General features: G+C 40.8%; 2 protein-coding genes and 1 long non-coding RNA gene across 8 annotated transcripts in view; all 3 read right to left on the bottom strand.

The window, feature by feature from the left end:
- The window catches only part of sorl1 (sortilin-related receptor, L(DLR class) A repeats containing), a 195,780-nt gene that overhangs the window by 150,342 nt on the left and 24,338 nt on the right, over window positions 1-21,100 (bottom strand). For 4 of the 6 annotated variants that reach the window (XR_003593165.1, XM_027999187.1, XM_027999185.1 and 1 more), the window contains exon 5: window positions 1,511-1,578. Coding sequence is in view for 4 of the 6 variants with exons in the window: in XM_027999187.1 (XP_027854988.1) it covers window positions 1,511-1,578 (68 nt within the window). In the remaining 2 variants the exon portion in view is untranslated. Of the gene's footprint in view, window positions 1-1,510; window positions 1,579-17,490; window positions 17,657-21,100 lie in introns of those variants that run through there. The other 2 variants (XM_027999189.1, XM_027999188.1) reach the window with 2 other exon arrangements.
- LOC114133351 (uncharacterized) lies at window positions 14,113-17,050 on the bottom strand. The gene is made up of 2 exons (XM_027999190.1): window positions 16,454-17,050; window positions 14,113-14,841 (listed from the first exon to the last, which is right to left on the bottom strand). Exons 1-2 carry the CDS (start codon window positions 16,763-16,765, stop codon window positions 14,119-14,121), a joined length of 1,035 nt encoding a protein of 344 aa, XP_027854991.1. The 5' UTR covers window positions 16,766-17,050; the 3' UTR covers window positions 14,113-14,118.
- LOC114133354 (uncharacterized) lies at window positions 17,858-19,095 on the bottom strand. Its single transcript, XR_003593168.1, has 3 exons — window positions 18,686-19,095; window positions 18,431-18,566; window positions 17,858-18,236 (listed from the first exon to the last, which is right to left on the bottom strand). It is a non-coding gene; the product is annotated as an uncharacterized LOC114133354 (long non-coding RNA).

Genomic DNA, 21,100 nt, shown 5'->3' with positions numbered 1-21,100 from the left:
GGGGCAGTGAGTCAGCTGTGACTCCATTTTATCACAGACTGCAAACAAAAAATATTTCAGTCAGTTTTTGCTTCTGTTCTGCATTGGCGGATTATCAGTGATGGTAAAAGTCATTCACCCATTCACACACACATTCACACACTGATGGGGCAAGCTATTGGATAGTAGCCACAGTGTCCTGGGGCAGCCTGACAGGGGAGACCACCACCAGAAGTTTTATTTATGGACTGAGTTTTCTGCTTCCTGGACTCTGGCCCTCCTTCCTGCGCCCCTCCGCCCACCCTGGTTTGGTTGGGGGTTTTTTTCTGTGGACTCTTGCCTATGTCCAGCGCCCCTCCGCCCACCCTGGGTTGGTTGTTTTTTATTTATGGACTTTTTTTGAGGGGCGTCTTGGAGCTGCCCTTGGGGAGTGGGGGAGGGTGGCCAAACCATTAACACATGACCCACCCTCTCGCCTCTCCCTCCAGAAACAAATGGCGACAAGATAGGAATAATTATCGGTTCTTAATATTAGCCCATTTTGATTTATGGGGATGAATTACAATGTTATTCCAATATGTCAATGTTAATTTATTTATATAGTACATAAAACAACTGCTGTTGACCCAAGTGCTGTACAATTCAATAAAATAAATCAAGAAAACAACAATAAGAACACGAAAAATATATATAAAAATAAGGTTAAAAGAAAATACAAATATAATCCTTAACTGTCATAAAAGAAACTCAAACCATGTTTAAATTAAACAGCTAAAAAAAAGTGTCTGGGCAAAGATTTAAAAGTCTCAACAGTCTTGGCGGTCCATGCAATTTGTGTTCCTAAACTTTAGGAACACAAATTGCAAAAGTCTGACCACCTCTGAATTTTAACCTGAATCTCAGAACATCTAAGAGAAACTGGCTGTTTGACTCAAGTACTCTTTCTGCAGAGTGCATGTTTAGATCACAAAGATAGGCTAAGACAATCCTTTTAAGATTTAAAAAATAAGCAATGAAATCTTAAAATCAATCCTACAAATAAACAGGCTTTTTACCTGTCAATAGACAATTGTGCATCACTAATAAATTTAGTGGATTACAGGTTAAAATTCACATAAATGGTGGTGAAACTGTGACAATGCAAAAGAAAGACATGGGGGTTGATTGTCTATTACAATCAACCCTGTAATCTGAATAATCAGGAGCAGAATGGCAACAAGATGTCTTGGTGTCATCTTTTACATTGTTCAACCTGGCCAACTAATTGTCCACATTTACCCCTCTTCAACTCTTTCAGCCATGAGAGCATGACATATGATCCTAGTGCAGACATAACTGAACCCAGCTGGATTCTCCAACAAGATGTTCTTCCATTCCACTGATATTTTCTGGAAGGAAGAATCTCCTCTTTTGTTTTCACTGTAAATCCAGAGAACATGCCACAGAGCCCAGAACACTCCTCCCATTCACATTACTTTCACACTCCTGTGAAAGGTCTGCACATCACGAACAGAGACAGCTGTTGTCTTACCAAAAGTAGGTCTTCACATGTTCCTGGATCAACACCCACGTCTCCCCAAAGTCGTCTGACTTCCACAGCTATGGAGGTGGAGGTGGGTGGATGAGGGATAGTGGGGGGGAGGCAGGGAAGGAGGAGAAGCAGAAAGAGGGGGAGGGTGAATTTCAAAAATGTAGGTCAGACTCATTGCTATGCTCCAGCACTCACACATATGACAAGGAGAACACTGGAAATGCTTGAGCTTAAGGCAGGAAGACAATTATCGAAAGCTTTCTAAAGCTGCTTTTCCGTTACAAATATGCACAAGTCTTTGTCTATATTATGCTAATGTAAAAAAAAACTACTTGGTAACACTTTATGTAATGGGGTGTGCATAAGAATGACAAGACACTGTCATAAACAAGACATAGCATCTGTCATGAACATAAATAAGTCATCAATATTTATGGCTGTTGTCATAAAGTCTCATTTGGTAAATAATGGCACTTTTAATGCAAAGCTGACATTATTCAAAATGTCTTTGTTATGACAACAACACATTAACCAAGAAATCATGATCTGTCATTAATTTGTTATAAAAAATTTGTTGTAAAAGTATTATAGATTAAACAAAAATTATGTAACTTTATGTGGTAATATTATAATGGTTTGCCATTTTGTTTAGTCTTAAATTTCTTAATTTAATTGATCCTAAAGTTTTACAGCAAGATGTCTACAAAGCACTTATGAACTTTGCATTTGTAGGGGGCGCTGTGGAGCCGCGAATCAAGATGGCAGCTTAAAGTGGATGCTCCGTGTGACCTGCACCAAATCTTCGATAAAACCCAGGATTAGAAACATAATTTGGATCTGAAAATGTCAAAATCGACCACTCTTAAGGATTGTGATATTTTCACATGAAAACGCGGTTCCCAAAAACCAACTAAAACTGATATTTCGGGAACAGATCAAGACAAAGAAGGTACCGCTAGCATTGATAGCATGTGTGACCTTAGCACGGTACTAGCCGAGCTTCGGTCGTTACATTCCGAGTTCGGTGGATTTGGAAATAAACTGGACAGCATAGATAACCGTATGGGTGAAATGACGAAGTCCATTGCTTCTCTGGAAAAAAACATAGCAGAGGTGAAGCAAAATGTTGCGGCTAATGCTACTAGACTGGAGGAAGCTGAAAACAGAATCGTGTCGGTGGAGGAACTTTTAGAAGCTAGTACGGCTAGTCTGACCAAAACCCTGAAGCGAATATCCTACTTGGAGGCGAAGACCGACGACCTGAAGAATCGAGGCCGAAGGAAGAATCTGCGCCTTTTTGGGCTCCGGGAGAGCGCTGAAGGTCAGCGGCCTTTACTGGACTTTATACGGGAGATGCTGCCGCGCTGGCTGGAGACCGATAGATCCTTCATCATTGAGAGGGCCCACCGCACTCTGGCACCTCCGAAGCCGAACCAGCACAGAGCCGTCCTCATTCGGTTCCTGAATTTCCAAGATCGGGAATTTGTTTTCCGCTCTACAAAACAACGCAATATTCGATACGAGGGGAATAAACTTTTCTTCACTCAAGATCTTTCAGCAGAAACCATCCGACAGCGAGCCGAGTTCGATAACATCAGGAAGGCTTTTTCTGAAAAGGGAATGTTCCACGGGTTTCAATACAATCCATGCAAAATGAGGATCCTCCACAAGGGGAAGATACAGCTGTTCTCATCTCCTAAGGAAGCTGGGGATTTCCTCCGCACATACGCCGGAGAGAACTGACTGTACTGGTGACCGGTTCAGTTCCTGAACCACAAAATCAGCTGCTTATATCTGACATCTGTTTTTCTCTGTCTCAGCTGACACAATATCCAGTTAATTTTTGGTGTATGTATAAGTCATAGGTAGCTACGGAGTGACTTCGTTTTGACTTTTATTTTTCTTCTCTTATGCGGGATAGTTCTATATGTTCGTATAACACTTTTAGCAAATACTTTTGTACTTGCTGGTTATGTATGTCACGTTAATACTAAATATCTTCGGTTAAACGCCTCTCAGAAGAGGGAATTTATGGTTATTTATGGGTTCGCTGTATTAATGTCTCTACTATGGTGTATGGTTCACGGGCACCACTGTTGCTTTTGAAGTGGGTCTCATAGTTCAGCTACTTCTCTTATTAGTGGATTAGCAAAAGCCCCAATTTATTAATCTGAGTAAGGGAGGGGGGGAATTAAGGGTTATGTGTCACTTTCTGGGTTTTTTTCTTTTATTTAGTTACTTATTTTATTTTACTCAAATCTGTGTGTATTTTCCGTTAACTCAGCGTCATGTTTTGTTATTAACATTCCAAAAAAAAATAAAGGATGGAACAAGTTAATACTCACATTTCTTACATAAAAATTACAAGTTGGAATGTGAGAGGTCTTCGGAATCAAACTAAACTGAAACAGGTTATAAACAGGATTAAGCAACTTAAATCGAAGATAATTTTTCTTCAAGAAACACATTTAACAAATTGTGAGATAAAGTCTGTTAAAAATAGATGGCCGGGCCAGGTGATATATGCATCATATGATAATTATGCAAGAGGTGTAATTATTTTGATCCATAAAAGCATACCATTCCAAATTGTAAGAACAATAAAAGATTCAGCTGGTAGGTATGTAATTGTCCAGGGTAATATCTTCTCATTTACTCTAAATTTAGTCAGTTTATATGGTCCAAATGAAAATAAGCCAAATTTTTTTGAAGACCTGTTTCTTACTATATCTACTCTTAAAGGACTTTATGTAATTGGAGGAGATTTTAACTGCACTTTAAACCCAAATATTGACTGATCAATTGGCCCAGATGCTAATAAAAAGCAAACTAGGAAATTAATAAGTCAATATATATTGGATATCAACTTGGTGGAAGTGTGGAGAGAACAAAATCCTGATAAAATAGAATTCTCTTGTCACTCGGGTATACACAAGTCCCGCTCACGTATAGACTATTTCCTTGTTTCAAGAGAACTTTTATCAATGATCAAACAATGTCAGTATGACAGCATAGTGATCAGTGATCATGCACCTATCTCACTGAATATTCACATAGAAAACTTGGTGCATAATACACCTCGTTGGCGGTTTAAAGCAAAATGGCTACAAGATCAAAATTTTGTCAGATTGATAGGGGAGAAGATAGATACTTATTTTGAATTAAATACGGGTCAGACTTCCGCCTCAGTGAGATGGGAAGGATTCAAAGCATATATTCGAGGTGAAATTCTTAGCTATACAAGTACAAAAAACAAACAACAAAAGAAGCGAATGGAAATTCTGGGTAAACAAATAAAATTTTTGGAATTAGATTTAAATACCAATGATGACCAAACAAAGCAGAGTGAATTGTTACTTTTGAGAACTGAATATAATAAATTATCTTATGAAGCAGCAGCAAAAAGTTTAATGTGGTTAAAACAATCTTATTATGACCAAGGCGAGAAAGCTGGGAAATTATTGGCGTGGAGAATTAAGAAAATACAAAGTGAAAGAGCAATTAATAGTATAAAGACCCCCTCTGGTAGGGTAACAGTAGATCCAGCTGAAATTAACAATAGCTTTAGGCAATTTTATGTAAATCTATAAAAATCGGAGTGCCACCACGCTTCGGAAGAACAAGATATGTTCTTAGATCAACTTCAGTTTCAGACACTTACAGAAGAGACAAAAAAGGAATTGGATACGAATTTAACGATTGAGGAAATTTCACAGGCCATACAAAGTATCAACAGCGGTAAAGCTCCTGGGCCAGACGGTTTCCCTATTGAATTCTACAAAACTTTTAAAGAAAAACTTATAACCCCGCTCTTTAATATGTATGAAGAAGCATTTAGAAGTGAAGTTCTCCCACCTACTCTGAGACACGTAATGATCACACTGATGTTAAAGCCTGGTAAACCCCCTGAGGAGTGCTCCTCATTTAGACCAATCAGTCTGATGGGGGTGGACACTAAAATACTTTGCAAAGTTTTAGCAAACAGACTGGACCCCTTTATCTCGTATTTAGTTCATAACGATCAAAATGGCTTTATACCAAAACGTTAAGGGTTTCACAATATAAGAAGAGTCCTAAATATAATTCATGAGAAATTTGACGCTAAAGATACTGCTTTATTATCACTTGATGCCCGTCAGGCCTTTGATAGAATTGAATGGTCATATCTATTTAACGTTCTTCCGAGATATGGATTTGGTTGCAATTTCCTCAAATGGGTTCAACTTTTGTATACAATTCCTGAAACCAGTGTTTGGACAAATAATTTAGCCTCCAAACCTTTCATATTAGAACGTTCCACTCGCCAGGGTTGTCCGTTATCTCCGATGTTATTTGTCTTAGCTATAGAACCCTTGGCAATGATGATACAAATGCGAACTGATCTATTTGGCATTCAGTTGGGAGACCAAGAGCATAGATTGGCATTGTATGCTGATGATCTGATAGTTTTTTTGACAAGCTTGTCCATTAGCATCCCAAATTTAATGCAACAAATAGAGTTGTTTGGTCAGTTTTCTGGCTACAAAATAAATGATTCAAAGTCCTCTATTCTATTTTTGAACAGGGACGAAAGACTGAACCCGGTTATACAAACCCCCTTTATCAATGCAAGAGAGGGATTTGTGTACCTTGGTGTTAAGATCACCTCAGACATTAAAACAATTGTATCAGCAAACTATGATCCTCTGGTCAGTGAAGTAAACGAGTCACTGAATAATTGGATGATAATGCCCATATCAATGATTGGCCGAATAAATGTGATTAAAATGAATATATTGCCAAAATTTTTGTATCTTTTTCAGACAATTCCTCTGCCTCTTCCAAAACAATTTTTTGATGGTTTAAATGGTATTTTCAGTAGATTTATTTGGAATAATAAAAAGCCTAGATTAAGACTTCGCCTGTTGTACCTGCCATATGAGAGAGGGGGGTTGCAACTTCCTAATCTTAAATTGTATTATTGGTCCGCCCAGCTATGTTCAGCTATGTTTTATTTCTCAACCGAATCACCCCCAGTATGGATAAAAATTGAACAATTAATAACAAACCTTAGATTAAATCTGTATTTGTATTCCGCAAGGCCAAAGCAACTGATAAAAATGACAAAAAATCCCTTTCTGAAAAACACAATTGATGTTTGGTATAGGACCTATCAATATATTGGAGATACCCCTTCCATTTCCTCTTTCTCACCCATCTGGGGGAACAGATATTTTAAGACAGGGACAGCTGATGGAGGTTTCAAAATCTGGGCAAATAAAGGTGTACAGAAACTGGCAGATCTTTATAAGGATGACCGGCTTCTTACATTTGAGCAGTTACGCCAAATATATAGCATTCCAAAGAAACACTTTTATAAGTATTTACAAATTAAACATTTTATTATGTCAAAACATAAAACGGTTGAATCCAAACCACCACTATCATACCTAGAGAATATTGTGCTAGGAAATTTAGAGAGGAGAGGTCATATTTCTTTATTTTATATAGCTTTACTAAAGCACGATGAGGAATCCACTGCAGATAAATTGGATGCATGGAGAGCTGACATCCGAGAGGAGATACAAGTAGCGGACTGGAATACTGCATGCGTAAAGGCCCAAAAGCAATCAATCAATACAAGCATGAAACTCCTTCAGTACAAGTGGTTGATGAGAATTTACATAACTCCAGTCAAATTGAACCGCTGGGCACCTAACATCCCAGATATCTGCTGTAAATGTTTGGTTGGAAGAGGTACTCTCTTTCACTGTGTATGGGAGTGTCCAAAGTTACAACAATATTGGAACTTGGTTACACAAACTTTGTCAGAGATCGTTGGAGTGAATGTACCTGCTGAGGCCAAAATGTGTGTTTTGGGTATTTATTCAGAGAACTGTGTTTTTAATTCCAGACAGTTAAAATTGATTGACTTTGGACTCCTGCAGGCCAGGAGATTAATATCTCTCTACTGGAAAAAATGGATATACCATCAAATCACATGTGGGTGAAGGAGATGTCATCCTGTATGGCTCTGGAGCGACTCACTTATATTGTCAGAGGAAAAGGAGCGAAATTTGAAAAGACATGGTCACCGTTGGCCGAGTTTCTGAAACGTTACAAAGGACATTAAGAGAACTGTGCAGAGATTGCTGGGTTTTTTTCTCTTTTCTTTTTTTTCTTTTCTGTCTTTTTTCTTTTTTTTCTCATTGTTCATTATTGTTTATTTGTGTTTGTTTGCTTTGGGGACCAAGTTATTTAATGAGAATCTGTGTTAAGTGTATCACTGTCACTTGTTCTTTCTTTTATGTTATAAAATTCAATAGAAATATTCTTCAAAAAAAAACTTTGCATTTGAAACATTATTTAAGACTGTTTAAGTCAGGGGTCTCAAACTCCAGGCCTCGAGGGCCGCAGTCCTGCAGTTTTTAGATGTGCCACAGATACAAAACACTGGAATGAAATGACTTAATGACCTCCTCCTTGTGTAGATCAGTTTTCCAGAGCCTTAATGACCTAATTATTCTGTTCAGGTGTGGTGCAGCAGAGGCACATCTAAACGTTGCAGGACTGCGGCCCTCGAGGACTGGAGTTTGAGACTCCTGGTTTAAGTAGTGCAATATAGATTTTTTTCCCTCCAATTTTTATCTAGCAAATTAAAAGCTAATATGTTAGTCAACATTATCCTTTATGTGCATTATTTAGGAACTTGGCTGATGTGACATGGTGCTTTTGTTCTTGCTTTGCTAACTTTAGCCACATGAAGACCCATTTTAATGAAGACATGCTACGGGTGTAGAGGATGCTAATGAGGACCAGCCACCAAAGAAAAAAGTCCCTATTTGACCAAAGAGAAAGAAGCAGATGAAATATTCCCCAAGAAAATTAGGTAAGTCATTTTTGTGTTACTATTCTCTCCAGGTGAAGGTTGGTGGGAGGGGACAGGTAAGTGGGAAAGGGGCAGCGGGATTCAGCATCCATCAGCTGAATTAAGAAGTTACATTTTAGACAACTAATTGTCAAATGTAAAACTGGTGTTTAATCTATTTATTTATTAATAAACTTCTTGCAAACATCCATAAGCTAGAGTATAATTCTGAATGCTCATTAAGTGAAAAGATACACTCATGTGCCTAAAACTATACATTAAATCAGTCGTCCCCAATCCCCGGTCGCGGACTGGTACTGGTCCATGGACCAATTGGTACCAGTGTTCTGTTCATTAATGAGGCAATGAAGCCTTCAAACTGCTTTGCCACATAGAGACCAAGCACCCTGTGCATAAGCAACACACTTCAGGTGTCATTGTCTCTCATCACTACCAGATTGGAGTGAGTCTGGTTCACACGGCACAATTTAAGAAATGTCAGCCGATTTTCCAAACCTCTGTGACCACACACAAAAGTACAAAAGTACAACAGGTCAGATCGGTTCGTGTGTCCAGCTACACACAGGACCAACACACCACACACGGATTCCACTCACAAACATCCCAATTCCAGAAGAAAATCCCGTAAAATCCCCAACATACCAAACATGAATTTAGAATAAACAAACAGGGTGACAATGTAGAAGCAATAGCAATAGTTTGTGGGCTCATTTTAAGCGAGCTAGTGTCAGCGTCAAGCCCTGACTGAATGAATAGCCTTATCATTATAACAGTGATGTGCGGTCATCATGGAAAAATAATATATACTGATAAAATAATTTATATTGCTATTTTCACCCTGTGGTTTGTACTATAAAGCAGTGGTCCCAACCCCCGGCCGCGGACCAGTACTGGTCCATGGACCAATTGGTACCGGGCCGCATAAGAAATAATTACATATTTCTGTTTTATGTATTATGTGAGTCTGAGGGAGCTTTTATTTTGAAAATCCTTTAACTGAATTCTCTCGGTTACGTCTTTGAGCCCACAAGTAGCAAAGTGAGTAATGAGTAAACAAATGTCTTTGGAAAGTTTCTTTGCAAAGGGAAAAAGGCCCAGAGACAGGAGAATGTATTTTTCCAGGTAGGTGTTTCCCACATTCCAAGCCCGCTCTGCATGATATGTGGTGACCAGCTCTCTAATGAGGCAATGAAGAAGCCTTCAAACTGCTTCGCCAAAGGAATACCCTGTGCATCACTCCCCATTCCCCCCCCGGCCCTCCCCCGTGCTTACGTCACCACACTTTCTGATTGGCTACCTGTCACATTCAACAGGTTGCGTTCTCGCTCCCAGTCAGGGAAAACCCCACAGGCTGCGATAAAAGGGCCAAGACAATCAAACATGTTGAATAAGCCCTATTTTAGATGGGAGCAGTCCGACGTTCCACGTAACACACCACACAGACAGGATAATCGTACGATTATCACAAGCGACAATGTTAGAACTCGGTGCGTTCTAAGATTGTCATTAGAGGAATATCGGGGCAAAAAAATATTAAATTAAATATTAAATATTAAAAGCAGTCCGGCGTTCTATGTGACACACCACACACTGCAGAATGATCGGTAAAAATGATCGCAACCGTTCTAATCTTAGAACGTTCCGAGTTCTAAGATTGTCCTAAGGGGAAAATCGGGGCAAAATATTATAAAATGTGCCATGTGTATCCGCACATGGCACATATTGTGTCCGTAAAATGTGTGTCCGCTTTAACGGACACACCAACATGCAGAAGCCTTGTCTGACGGTTCACCACAAGCCTTGACCAGTCTGCGCTGATAAAAAGGTTGGGGACCACTCCATTAAATGATGCATTCTGAATAACAATAGTGGCAGGCTGTATGAACCTCTGCCAAACAAATATTTGATCAGAATAATTTTGTTCAGCTCTAGTCATTATGCTACTTGTATTAAGAAATAATTATATTGCACTTTATAACAACCACATTTGTCTGCCAGTCTACCATTCTGAGAGTGTGCATCAAGGGACATTCTTGAAATGGTACTTAAATAAATGCGGGATTAAGAACACATTGTTTTTTTTTTAATTTGTTTTTGTCCTTTCTTTAAGTGACGGCAATGGATTGAGTCATGACCTACTATGAGAATGTCCAGAAGAGATTCACCAGTTTGAATTTATGATAAGGCTTTCACCATGATTAACATTGCAAGAACAGCTATAATTTCTGAGCATTTCTGGACACCTTCAAAGAGCTGCTCCTAGGAAATGAAAACAACAAGATCTCCCTGTTTTCAGAGCGTTACAGGAAGGCTATAATGAAGGAGATGGCTGACACAATCAGAACAAAAAATGTGAGGAATCTTGAAAGAAACTTTTTTCTTAAGTAATTCTGTTTAAGTTTTTTAATCAGTATCTCAGAGTTACAATATGCTGACCAGAACTCTCTGTTTCAAGAACACATAATCCTTTGCTTTATTCCAATGTACAAAGGTTTTTTTCTATAGCTCAACTCTGGAGACCTTTGCAGGATTGATTTGTTCAGAGTCAATTTCAGGTTCCTCATTGTCCATTGCTAGTTGTTCCTCTTTAACAGAGGTGGGTTCCCTTTCCACAGGTTTGGATTCATCTTCCTCAGCACTGTCTTCTTCAGTGACAGGTACTGGAGATTGTGTCAAGGGGACAGACTGCTCGGCAGGAGGTAGGTCAATGTCAATCGTACATTTGACAGGTTCAAAAGATGATGGAATGTGCAGAGGTGGATTGATTAGTTCATCCTCTGATGGATTCTTTTCATCATCAGCAGATACTGGAGAAAACACAGGAGATTTCTTTTTTATCTCTGGTAGGTATTTCTTCCTCAGGAACAGGTAAGTACCCACATGGCAATAGAAGGTCTCGATGCAGGGTTCTTAGTGGTTTGTTCTGGCCTTCTGGTCTGACTGTGTACACAGGAAGATTACCGGCTTTCTTCACAACAATATACACAGACGACTCCCACTTATCTGCGAGTTTGTGTTTCCCTCTTATTCGCACATTCAACACCAAAACTCTGTCTCCAATGTCCTATTCTGACGCAGTAACGTTTCGGTCGAATCGAGTCTTGTTACGCTGCATCACCTTAGCTGAGTTCCTACTAGCCAGTTTGTAGCTCTCCTCCAGGTGAGACTTTAACTTCTGCACATATTGTGTGTGGGAGGTAAATCCATCCTTACTTAATGGCAGTCCAAAGACTAAGTCCACTGGTAGGCAAGGTTGGCGTCCGAACATCAGCTCATATGGTGAGTATCCTGTAACATCATTTTTCGTGCAATTGTAGGCATGCACTAGCAATTTTACAAAGTCTTTCCAATGAGTTTTTTCCTTTTCAGTTAACGTTCCCAGCATGTCCAGCAGTGTTCGATTAAAACGTTCGACGGGATTTCCTCTTGGATGGTATGGAGTGGTTCTTATTTTTTGGATGTTGGCCATTTTGCAGAGCTCTCGAATGGTTTGTGATTCAAAATCTGAACCCTGACCACTGTGCAACTTTTCCGGAATGCCATAATGCACAAGAAAATTGTCCCACAAACACTTGGCAACAGTCCTGGCTTTTTGGTTTGGAGTAGGCACAGCAATGGCATACTTTGTGAAATGATCTGCTATGACAAGAATGTCTTTGACTCTGCGATCCGGTTCCACAGAGAGGAAATCCATACACACCAACTCCAAAGGATGAGTGGTTTTAATGTTGACCAAAGGTGCTGCTCGCTCAGGCAACGATTTACGTCTCACACACCTTTCACAGGTTCTGACTTTAACAACATCGATGAACATTCTAGGCCAGTAGAAACGAGAACGAACTAAGTCGAGAGTTCTTTCAATTCCCATATGGCCCATTTGGTTATGCAGTTGGTGCAGCACAACAGCTCAATACTCCTCAGGTAACACTAGTTGGTATGCTGGTCCACTTCCTACTTGTCTCCTCCTAACGAGAAGGTTGTTTTGGAGCTCCATTTTGTTTACTTCTCGCAGTAGAAGGGGCAGTTCAGGAAGTTCTTCCCTCACCAATGGTGATGGTGACTCTCCTCGTTCAAGCTGAGCTATGACATGGCGGATAACAGGGTCGTCACGCTGCTTGGCTGCGATGTCATCTGCTGAAAATCGAGGAAGTAAAGAGGAGCTGAACTGTTCATCATCAGTAAAACTGTCAGATAGACTGTTGGCATGGGCGGACATAGACAACACCAGAGCATGGTCAAGATGTACAACTGCACTATACACCATGTGACAAGCACAAACTGCTTCGATGGTGTGCTGGTCGATGGAGACATAATCTGGTTCGTTTAGGTGTTGTTGGACAAATTTCAGGACTCGTTCATGTTCCTTCCTGGAGGTAGGATCATCAGACAGCTCACCATGAGGTCGCCGAGACAACCCATCAGCATCCATGTTCTGCTTTCCAGCTCTGTAGATAATCTTGAATGTGAAAGTAGACAAAGCTGAAAGCCATCTGTAACTGGTAGCATCGAGTTTTGCTGAGGACAACAGGTAAGTTAGTGGATTGCTGTCTGTGACAACTGTGAACTGAGCACCATAGAGATAATCATTAAATTTTTCCGTCACCACCCATTTTAGAGCGAGAAACTCTAATTTATGAGCGGGGTATTTGGACTCACTTCGCGAGAGACCTCTGCTGGCATATGAAACAACTCTGTTCTTTCCATCCTGCTCCTGATACAACACCGCACCAAGACCGGTGAAACTGGCATCGGTGTGGAGTATGTAGGGCTTTTGTGGATCAGCAAATGCCATTACAGAAGCAGAAGTTAGGTTCTCAATGATGGTTTCAAAAGCCTGCTGGCACACTGGTGTCCACCGTCCTCCAAATGGTGCTCTGGGGTTCAGATAGTTCTCTGGTTTTACTGTTGATCTCAGTTTCTTCTGGGATGGCGGATAACCAGCAGTCAGGTCATGCAGTGGCTTAACTATGGCTGAGTATCCTTGGACAAAACAGCGATAATATCCAGAGAACCCGAGAAAAGATCTCAATTCTTTCAGGTTCTTGGGCACTGACCAGGAGGTAAGTGTTTTGATCTTATCGGGATCTGTCTCAACACCATTCTGGGACACTACATGCCCAAGATATTTCACAGATGTTTGGAAAAATACACATTTCTCAACTGACAATTTTAACCCAAAGTCTTTAAGTTTGTTGAGAACTTTCATCGGTCATTCTTCATGTTCCTCCAAAGTAGGTGCAAAGATGATCAAATCATCAATGAAAACCAAAACTTCTTTTAAATTTAATTCTCCCATGCATCTTTCCATCAACCATTGGAATGTGCTTGGGGCGTTAGTGACCCCTTGTGGCATGTGGTTGAATTCCCAAAACCCCAATGGACAAACAAAGGCAGTTTAGGATTTTCCTTTTTCTCCATCTCAATCTGGTAATAACCCGACTTCAGGTCTAAGACAGTGAACCACTTTGATCCAGAAAGGGCAGAAAATGTGTCTTCAAGCTTTGGTAGAGCATAGTCGTCCTTTATTGTTTGGAGATTTAATTTTCTGTAGTCAATACAGAGGCGTACACTGCCGTTCTTCTTGCGTACAACCACAATTGGAGAAGCAAATGCTTTTCCATTTCTGACTCCTGAATCAGAAAGTTCTTGCAAGTGCTTTCTTACAGCGTCAACATCCTGAGGGTGGATTGGTCTTGGCCTTTGTTTAAAGGGAGTGGGATCAGACAATTTGATTTGATGTTTAACTTTGTCTGTCCAGGTCGTGCTTTGCAAACACCTCAGGAATACTGTTGAGTTTTTGGATAATTCGCTGCTTCCATTCTGGAGATAACGGTGAGTCTCCAAAGTTGTATTGTGGTTGAGATGGTTGTAGCGACTCTGTAGATTGGGTTGAATTCTGGACTTTTTGCTCTTGTGAAATCACACTCTGGAAAGTGCTGATTTCCGCTATGACTGCTCGTGCTGGAATGTGAATTTCATGGTCAGACTCATTGCTTATCACAACTGGCGGATGACAAGGCCGATGTTGAGGCAAGTCAATGAGGCAGGTTTTTACCATGAGCCCACCAGGGAGGGCATAGGAACTAGGATTTTCAAGGAGGACTTGTTTTTCATCTTGCCATAGTCTTGCAGCTAAGCATCCTTCTACAACTGTGGTTTGACCAGCAGTAATGACTTGAGGCTGATTAGACTGCAGGGTGACAGTTGCACTATAGTCATTCAAACTCTGGGCATAGCGGTGTTGGAGGATCTTATACACTGCTATAAACCCAGAGATCATAGGTTGAAATGACTGGTCAGGATGAGTATCAAAACGTTTGCTATAAGCAACATCTAAGGTGTTGGTGCCAATGAGAATCAAATGTTGAGATGGTTTAATATCAGGTACTACAAGAGCAAATGTGTCTACTTCAACAGGTAAACCAAACAATTCAGGCGGGAAGGTTATGTTGACCTCTACATACAGTGGGGAGAACAAGTATTTGATACACTGTTGATTTTTCAGGTTTTCCCACTTGCAAAGCATGTAGAAGACTGTAATTTTTATCATAGGTACTCTTCAACTGTGAGTGACGGAATCTAAAACAAAAATCCAGAAAAATACAATGTATAATTTTTAAATAATTAATTTCCATTTTATTGTGTGAAATAAGTATTTGATACACCAGAAAAACGAAACTTAATATTTGGTACAGAAACCTTTGTTTGCAATTACAGAGATCAGACGTTTCCTGTAGTTCTTGACCAGGTTTGCACACACTGCAGCAGGGATTTTGGCCCACTCCTCCATACAGATCTCCTCCAGAGCCTTCAGGTTTCGGGGCTGTCGCTGGGCCACATGGACTTTAAGCTCCCTCCAAAGATTTTCTATTGGATTCAGGTCTGGAGACTGGCTAGGCCACTCCAGGACCTTAAGATGTTTACTACGGAGTCACTCTTTAGTTGCCCTGGCTGTGTGTTTTGGGTCGTTATCATGCTGTAAGACCCAGCCACGACCCATCTTCAGTGCTCTTACTGAGGGAAGGAGGTTGTTGGCCAAAATCTCACGATACATGGCCCCATCCATTCTTCCCACAATATGGTGCAATCGTCCTGTCCCCTTTGCAGAAAAGCATCCCCAAAGAATGATGTTTCCACCATCATGCTTCCACCACCATGGGATGGTGTTCTTGGGGTTGTCCTCATCATTCTTCTTCCTCCAAACATGACGAGTGGAGTTTAAACCAAAAAGTTCTATTTTTGTCTCATCAGACCACATGACCTTCTCCCAGTCCTCCTCTGGATCATTCAGATGGTCATTTGCAAACCTCAGACGGGCTTTGACATGCGTTGGCTTGAGGAAGGGCACCTTGCGTGCACTGCAGGATTTTAATCCTTGACGGCGTAGAGTGTTACTGATTGTTTTCTTTGAGACTGTGGTCCCAGCTCTATTCAGGTCATTGACCAGGTCCTGCCGTGTAGTTCTGGGCTCATTCCTCACCTTCCTCAAGAACAATGATGCTCCACGAGGTGAGATCTTGCATGGCGCCCCAGACCGAGGGAGATTTTCCGTTATTTTGTATTTCATCCATTTTCTAATAATTGCACCAACTGTTGTTGCCTTCTCACCAAGCTGCTTGCCTATTGTCCTGTAGCCCATCCAAGCCTTGTGCAGGTCTACAATTTTATCCCTGATGTCCTTACACAGCTCTCTGGTCTTGGGCATTGTGGAGATGCTGGAGTCTGATTGATTGAGTGTGTGGACAGGTGTCTTTTATACAGGTAACAAGTTCAAACAGGTGCAATTAATACAGGTAATGAGTGGAGAACAGGAGGGCTTCTTAAAGAAGAACTAACATGTCTGTGAGAGCCAACATTCTTACTGGTTGATAGATGATCAAATACTTATTTCACACAATAAAATGGAAATTAATTATTTAAAAATTATACATTGTATTTTTCTGGATTTTTGTTTTAGATTCCATCACTCACAGTTGAAGAGTACCTATGATAAAAATTACAGTCTTCTACATGCTTTGCAAGTGGGAAAACCTGAAAAATCAACAGTGTATCAAATACTTGTTCTCCCCACTGTATCCCAGGTAAGGCACTGTTTGTCCATTTGCTCCTTCTATTTCCAACAGGTTGTTTATTGGTTTGATTTTATGATCCGTGATGTAAGTATTGTAGAAAGAGTAGGGGATAGTAGTAACCTGTGAGCTGGAATCAAGGAGGCAGTTGAACTGATCTCCTTTTATTTGAACTTGACCTGTGCTCTTTGTGCCAACAAGACCTCGTGGCAGTATTTTCATTTTGCGTTCTTTGGGACTGTTCATATACACAGCTTCTGTGTGTCCCACAACAGAAGCTGTTTCTAGTTTAATGATTTTGAATTCTTGGCATCCCATGCTTGCTGCTTTTGGCGTAACAGTTTCTTTATCTGCTCAACGAGACTGGGGTTTGCTTTATTTGTGCAGGAGGAGGAAAGATGGCCATCTTCTCCACAATTAAAACAATACCAAGGCTTGGGCTTTGTTTTTAACTGAGGTGAAGGAGAGTAGGATTGGTTCTGCCTTGACATGGACTTGAATTCAGCTGGATTCTTCCTGGACAGAAGTTGAGACATTTGCTGCTGTAATTTCTGAAGTTGTTTTTTCATTTCTTTCAGCTCTTCATTGGATCACATTAATATTACAGATCAAGTAAAGTCAGACGAGATATCAAAGTAAAGTCAAGTAAGATATCAAAGTAAAGTGCACTTTTAAGTTCTATCCAAGTTTAATTGACACTAAAGTCAATTAAACTTAATTTACTTAAATACTATTTCAATAAACATTGAATTGGTTTCTGGTTTTGTTGCGCAACTACGGAGCAACCAACCAACTGCAGAGTTCTGTTGGCCGTTCACAAAATCAAATGAAAAAATAACTAAAAATATCACTAAAGGACAAAATCAAAGGCCTTATTTAACGCTTTAAGGTCATATCTTTAATTCGGCCACATAATTAACAGAAAAAGAATGATTTTTAGCCTACAAAACCATTTTAAAACACCAATACATAAATCACAAGTAGGCGTGTCGCCACCAAGTTTCTACTTTAAAAAAACGAAAGACATAGGATCAACAACTCACCGTCGAGTAGTTGTCATAACACACCGAATGTAGTGCTTTGGCTGTGTTAATCTGAGTCGATTTAGCAATGTTCTTGCAGCGATTTAGGAAAACGCCAACACACGCAGCCAGCCACAGCGACAGCAGCAACCATCATGAAGAGGACCCAAGTCCACCCCCAACCCGGAACTTAAAGTGTGCTGCTGCTTGACCCGCCAAAATAAAATACGTTCTGATTATTTTGTGCGGGTTACACAAGGTTTTCATTTGGAACAGTTGTCTTCCATTTCCTAGGAATATTAATCCAATGTTGTATCAAATTGGAAAATCAATGACAACCACTTAAATACACTTGGCAAAGAATTTATTAATTTTACGGTATTAACATTAAAGATTACCCAAGACAAAATATGCTAAAAAAAGAATTACATTTATTCATACATATGCAGTACATATGTACCAAAAAGACATTAATGAAGCCTTGCTTATAACAAAGTGAAATAGCGTGGTATCAATTTTAGTGAAATGAGTTTTCAGAAAAGACATTCACAATAATAATAAATCAAGGCAAAGTGCATTTAAAAAACAACCACGGCTTAAAAATGTGACTTTAAAAGAGATATTTACGCCATAACTAATTTCATGAGCGTTGACACATGCACAAAATAATAATAATAAAAAAACCAACAAACAAACCAGACAACGTTGAGCCTTCTTAAAACTGTTTTGGTGTTCTGAATCTGACCTTTGGTTCTTTGGTACAGCCTCTGAAAAAGAAACAAAATATATATATATATTTTTTTTTTAATGGAGACGTGTATTATAGAGAAAGGTTTCATGGTTTTATGAAACAAAATATTTCATTGGCTACAAAGAAACGCGGACAACAAAGTCCACCTATAGGATAATATACAATAATTCACATAGTTTTAGACTGAAAGGTCCATGAGATTATACTTACTAAATTCAGTCACCAAGTTCTGGTGAGCAGAAAGACTTCTCTCTCCATCCCGTTCGCTCTACTGCTCTGCTTGGCGGTTTGAGAGGATTTTGGATAAAATGTTGTAGACAGCCAATCAGGTCCCTCAGAGATCCAGCTAAGAAAATAACACCACAAAGAATTTAAAAGTCAATATTTACACAGTACTGCTCTTGATAGAAGGGAAGAATAATGTCAAGAGAAAGGCTAATTAAGTTTTCAAAGAATTATACATACTATTTATTTCTGAACAGCTCCTGACTCCAGTTTTTGGTTCAGGACTTTTAATTTTTCTGCGGTGGAGGATGGAAGGTCGAGCTCATCCAGTGAATCCTTCTCTTCAGGAGAATCAGTGGCTGTAAGTCGGATCAGAATGACTCGCAGCATCCTGTGGTTTTCCAAGGCCGTCTTCTTCACCTCCTCTAAAGCTTTGAAGACGTTACACTGAATGCTCCAGTCTGCAAAGAATGACAAAAAAAAATCAGTAAAATAGAATGTAAAATAACTCAGAGCATTTATTACCCAGTGGCCAAAGAAGACAATGTACACTGAGAGTCTTCAGCCCTGTTGGATTAAACGGCCACAGGTTAACCTGGAGGGTGCATGGGAGTTCGCCCAACCAGTCTACATGTGTTTTGTGCACTTGGAGAAGGCGTTCGACCGTGTCCCTCGGGGAGCCCTGTGGGGGGTTCTCCGGGAGTATGGGGTACCGGGCCCTTTGATACGGGCTGTCAGGTCCCTGTATGACCGGTGTCAGAGCCTGGTCCGCATTGCCGGCAGTAAGTCGGGCTCGTTTCCGGTGAGAGTTGGACTCCGCCAGGGCTGCCCTTTGTCACCGATTCTGTTCATCACTTTCATGGACAGAATTTCTAGGCGCAGCCAAGGTGTTGAGGGGATCCGATTTAGTGGCCTTAGGATCTCATCTCTGCTTTTTGCAGACGATGTGGTCCTATTGGCCTCATCAGGTCATGATCTGCAGCTCTCGCTGAAGCGGTTCGCAGTCGAGTGTGAAGCAGCCGGGATGGGGATCAGTGCCTCCAAATCCGAGGCCATGGTCTTGAGCCGGAAAAGGGTAGAGTGCCTTCTCCGGGTCAGAGGGGGTGTCCTGCCCCAGGTGGAGGAGTTCAAGTATCTCCGGATCTTGTTCATGAATGAGGGAAGAAGGGAGCGGGAGATCGACAGGCGGATTGGTGCAGCGTCTGCTGTCAAGCGGGCGCTGTTCCTGTCCGTCGTGGTGAAGAGAGAGCTGAGCCATAAAGCGAAGTTCTCGATTTACCGGTCGATCTACGTTCCTACCCTCATCTATGGTCATGAGCTTTGGGTCATGACCGAAAGAACGAGATCGCGGATACAAGCGGCCGAAATGGGTTTTCTCCGTAGGGTGGCTGGGCTCTCCCTTAGAGATAGGGTGAGAAGCTCAGTCATCCGGGAGGGACTCAGAGTAGAGCCGCTGCTCCTTCACATCAAGAGGAGCCAGTTGAGGTGGCTCGGGCATCTGGTCAGGATGCCTCCTGGACGCCTCCCTGGTGAGGTGTTCCGGGCACGTCCCACCGGGAGGAGGCCCCGGGGAAGACCCAGGACACGCTGGCGGGACTATGTCTCTCGGCTGGCCTGGGAACGCCTCGGGATTCCCCCGGGAGAGCTAGAAGAAGTGGCCGGGGAGAGGGAAGTCTGGGCCTCCCTTCTGAAGCTGCTACCCCTGCGACCCGACCTCGGATAAACGGAAGAAGATGGATGGATGGATGGAGGTGAACACAGGGCAGCTGGTGGATCATCAGAGTGGATAAGATGGTGACGGTAGATGACACGTGGGAGGCTGTGGCTACATGGAGATGCTGGTCATGGGGGAGATTCTCTGAATCTGTGGCTTTTCCTCAGAATCTGAATAGATCTCAGTTCACCTGTAACAAAAACATTTAATTAAAAAAGCTGCATAAACATCAGCATAATTTATTTAATTTAAGGCAAGTACTGTCCATTAATACTTGATTGTCATGTATTTTGATGTGGTGTGTAATACAGTAGTAAAGGCAGGTGGTTTTTAAATCTCCTAATAACATTGAAGCAGCATAGAGATCCAACTGAAGGAAACCACAAAGAACTCGCTCTCTTTGCAGCCAATAATCCTAATTACTGCCATAGAAAAACCTTTTACACCTGATCGTTCTGGGATTCTGCTTTTGAGGTTTGACATCTTCAGCCAGGCGAATTTATGCCTTACTTTCACGTTGTCACCTGAAATTACATATCAGAAAAAATAGTTATTACTCTAATCAAATCTATTACAGCAAACATTTAAATAGTATATTATTAATAGTATGAAATGCCAATAATGTTCATAAAGGAAGAGTATGACCAACCCTGAGCATCCTCTTCATGAGACTATCATAGAAAAACAGTGTCTTCAGTCAGAGGCTGTAACACAGACTGCTACAGGAGATCCTTCCTGCTCACAGCCATCAGCATCGACAAGACTTTGAAGGACCTTGAAATAATGAGATAAACATTAGATCTAATTGACAATTTAACTACAACTGGCACAAAGCATAGCATCACTTAGTACTTTTTACTGTGATATCAATTCATGTTGTGGTATTAATATGTCCAGCTGCATATTTTTTTAGCAGATGATCCAGAGAGAAGGAAAAGACA

Source organism: Xiphophorus couchianus, chromosome 18, assembly GCF_001444195.1.
Source record: "Xiphophorus couchianus chromosome 18, X_couchianus-1.0, whole genome shotgun sequence".
Taxonomy (NCBI): Eukaryota; Metazoa; Chordata; class Actinopteri; order Cyprinodontiformes; family Poeciliidae; genus Xiphophorus; species Xiphophorus couchianus.
Note: the sequence above shows the minus strand (reverse complement) of the source record. Positions and strands in the feature narration are given on the sequence as shown.

Coding starts and splice junctions, on each gene's coding strand:
- LOC114133351 (XM_027999190.1), bottom strand. CDS start 16,765: ATGGGATGCCAAGAATTCAAAATCATTAAACTAGAAACAGCTTCTGTT. Junction 14,842..16,453: donor AAACAGTGCCTTACCTGGGA/TACAGTGGGGAG, acceptor TTCTCCCCACTG/TATGTAGAGGTCAACATAAC.